This window comes from Rhizomucor pusillus (assembly GCF_041956525.1).
Source record: "Rhizomucor pusillus strain CBS 183.67 unplaced genomic scaffold VTP01scaffold_1, whole genome shotgun sequence".
NCBI lineage: Eukaryota > Fungi > Mucoromycota > Mucoromycetes > Mucorales > Lichtheimiaceae > Rhizomucor > Rhizomucor pusillus.
Genome location: NW_027192143.1, coordinates 2,194,644 through 2,198,153, shown reverse-complemented (window position 1 = coordinate 2,198,153; position 3,510 = coordinate 2,194,644). Strand labels below are relative to the sequence as shown.

General features: G+C 42.5%; 1 protein-coding gene and 1 non-coding gene across 2 annotated transcripts in view; both read right to left on the bottom strand.

Moving 5' to 3' along the window:
- Positions 1–1,504: 1,504 nt before the first annotated feature.
- On the bottom strand, positions 1,505–1,575 carry VTP01DRAFT_t3. The gene has a single exon. It is a non-coding gene; the product is annotated as a tRNA-Gly (tRNA).
- Positions 1,576–3,088: 1,513 nt separating this feature from the next.
- VTP01DRAFT_959 (uncharacterized protein) overlaps positions 3,089–3,510 on the bottom strand; it is a gene marked incomplete at both ends in the record, with an annotated part of 831 nt that continues 409 nt past the window's right edge. The window contains one exon of the mRNA XM_069388832.1: positions 3,089–3,489. Coding sequence (XP_069245379.1) covers positions 3,089–3,489 — 401 coding nt within the window. The remainder of the gene's footprint in view (positions 3,490–3,510) is intronic.

The following is a 3,510-nucleotide window of genomic DNA, read 5'->3' as shown; positions in this document are numbered from 1 at the left end:
GCTCCGCGAGGCTGCGCGGGTTCTTGAGAATATGGGTGGTCGCTTGACCGATTTTGATCCAATAATTATCTGCCATCCAGAAAGGTTCAGACAATTTTATATGTGTCCGTACTTCAAGCGACCACCCATATTCTCAAGAACCCGCGCAGCCTCGCGGAGCGGGGAGTTCAACGGGAGGAAACATCATACATGTGGTTCTAGATGACCTCCATAGACCAGGTATTTTGAAAATAAAAATGCTGTTGAAGCGTTGGAGTTCATACAAATAAGAACCTAATCTAATAACCCTGTAGAAAACATGGAAGTAGGAGCATCATAGACAAGGAGCAGAGTGTGTGCCGGTTACCGCTCTATGTACTTGATGATGCTTTTTGGAAACGAAATCATTTACCATCCCTCAGTACTCACGTACTCCCGAGTTGCATTCTTAAGTATGCAGAATCTTTGTGTCGCTGCATACTTTTGCTTAATTGCTCTTTTACTACTTGCAGTTCAACCAAGACGAGTGGAAACTTCTAATTAAAGATAATGATACAAACATGTTTTTTCAAATTGCTGTAGAGGAGATTAGCCGGCAGCTATCATTATGGGAGGAAACGTTTCCTAATGTCATCAAAGCAGCAGTCGAGCAAGCTCCATCGATGCTCAGACGTTTAGCAATAGAGAGTTGTTAAGCAGTTAAAGAAATAGACTAAATTGCCCTGATCTATAACACTTTCTCCTTACACGCTATACGTTGATATATGTTACTATCTGATAGCATATAGCATAAAGCACATATGCATACATTAGCAAGCAGGATGTTTTGACAATCTGGCCAAGAAATCGAATGTTATCCTCCGTCAGTAAACAGAATTCCTCCTTCCGTTGGCAAGTAATTGTCATGAACTGATTATGATAATTGCAGCTTACCGCAGTACTTGTAGTCTTTCAAGTACTATCTCAGCAGAAGCCCAGAGCAGCCATTCATCAAAACTGACTTCGATAGCTACAAGCTTCAAGGCACTGATGGCAAGTAATATGCTTTTTGAGTCCATACTGACCGTTTACGTTTGGCACATAGCCAGACTCCCGCGACTTTGCCCTGGTTTGATCCGACGGCCACTCGCAATGCTGAGCGGGCGCGACTCCTAGACTGACTTCTCTGCTTGTTCGAAGACGACCAAGACTTTCGGGAGGGGGTACTGTCGTAGACTGACTTTAGTTCCTTCCCTTTTCGGCTGCCTCGCCGTTCTTTCGGCACTTTACCTTTTTGAAATGGATATCTTCGCACTTGTATACCTATATATTCATAGCTATCCTAATATGATTATAAAACCGAATACAGAGAAAAGATATAAATACTTGAGAACAATAAAGGAGAAAAGAGCAACTTTCTGCTCGCTAACTTTTCGTGCCTTCGTGGTCCATGCTCTTGTTTCTCTGTGTGGATTCGTAACACAAAACAAAGAATTACGATACGCCGCAGTTTGGTACTGCAAAAGTACATTTATCAGAGCTTCTATGCGCGGACCGGGAATCGAACCCGGGTCATCCGCGTGGCAGGCGGATATTATACCACTAAACCATCCGCGCACCCTGTGCGTTTGCTGTGTGCAACATTCCCTAGATGTCTGTCTCGCTCGATGAATCAACAGCCCGGGAAAAATGGCGTTTTAGCCTAGTTTTAGACGTCTAAAACTTTTCGTTGTCCGACAATTTCAGCCTGGTTTTAGCCTTGTTTTAGCCTTTTTCCCTTTTAGACTGGTTTAAGACTAGTTTTAACCAAACATGCCTTCGTTTTCAGAAAATATTCGCACTCGTTTTTTTAATGCTCAATAAATTCAACCAAAAGATTTTCAAGTTGAGTGCTCCTCTTCCCTTTTTTGTTACAAGTATATTTCTCCAGGCCAAAGCGACTAACGACGAACTTCAATGGGAGCACATTAAGTAGACAAGAACTATGGTGTGCTTTAGGTGTTTGCAAAAATTTTCAAGCATCTGAAGACACCTGTTTTCCAACTATATTCCAAAGTTTAGGCCGTATGCTCTCGCTCTTGACGAGTTAGCGAACGAATTCTAAGCCTTCTATTTAAACACGCCATTGGTATTAATTAGATGTAAGAGCGGGAAGGTGCTATACAACTAACAAGCTAACAACTGCAACGGTCCACTGTAAATTACTGCAATATAGTGGTGTCACGAAAATCGGTCTTTCTCTCCCACCAACTTCCGTGCATTCCAAAAACGTTTGCTTCATCTTTTTGTCGAACAAAAATCGCCGGCAGAAAGCAGCTATATATGAATTCATCTTGGGAGATGGCGTACGACTCCCTGCTTTTGACTCTACTGGAAGCTACGCTTTGCGTTTTCGAAACCGTTGTCATCTGGCGGCAGAATTGATTCTACGACGCGTACACCCTCAATCTTCATCACTCTACTATTTCCAGACGTTGGAATGGGAGCTTTCGAACGAGCCATATACGCGTTCTCTGAACCGCTTTTCTAGCCGGAAATGTTGGAAAACAAGACTTACAGAGCCAACTTTGAAGACTTTGCTACGATGAACGAATTCACGATCGTTGGTCCACAATGACGTTTGCTACTGAAGGGATGGAGGACTTTTGTATATACAGAGTGAGCATGTATGTTGCATATGATCATACCAGTATCTTATTTTGTTTTTGGAGACTCATATATGATCGTTCCGTATAGTTCACAGCAAAGCGATGACAACGTCGCAATGAATTGGAATACCACGAATGTGGAAACTGTGTGAGGATACTATGGTGGTGATTTTTACTTAAAGATGAGAAAGGTATATAACAGGGAATAGCAACACCAGTTTAAAGAGTGGCTAAAGAATATATTTATATAGATAATATGTTGTAAAATAAAGAAAGAAGGAAATTCTATGCGAAAGTAACTTTTAACTTTTGTGGTAAGATGATCATTCCAGCACTGTTATCGACAAGAGGGAAGTAACCAATTCCGGAATATAATCTGTGAACAGGTAAGATGCATTCCTTCGAAGGCTCCTCTACGTCAATTCGATAAACTGGGATGTCGATGTTTGCAAATGATATCCATGCGAGCGGACTGCGTTGAACTACTCGACATATGTAAAAACATGTTCCACGCCCTCCAAGCAATGCTGGAAATAGTACAGAACATTGGCAGGACGGAGAGCTTTCTTGCTCGTATCGTGAGGATCGCGGCAGACAACAGAGACAACAATATTTGATCGATATTGCCGAGACATGCTTGATATCAATGTCTGGCCTAGAATCTCAACGTCTCTGATCTTGCGAATCCTGTCGTTGACACTGATGCCTTGATGTTCGTCGCTTGCGCCAAAGTATGTGGAGTGTTCCTCGTATACAGCATAGTAATAGCTGACCAGCTGCTGGAAATGTGTAGGATCCAAGTAAATGAGCTTGCCGGTCTTGAGGAGGTTATCTAGAACTACATACACGATGATCCTCTCGTTAAAGTCTCCGCTCCGCAAGGCTACGCGGGTTTTTGAGAACA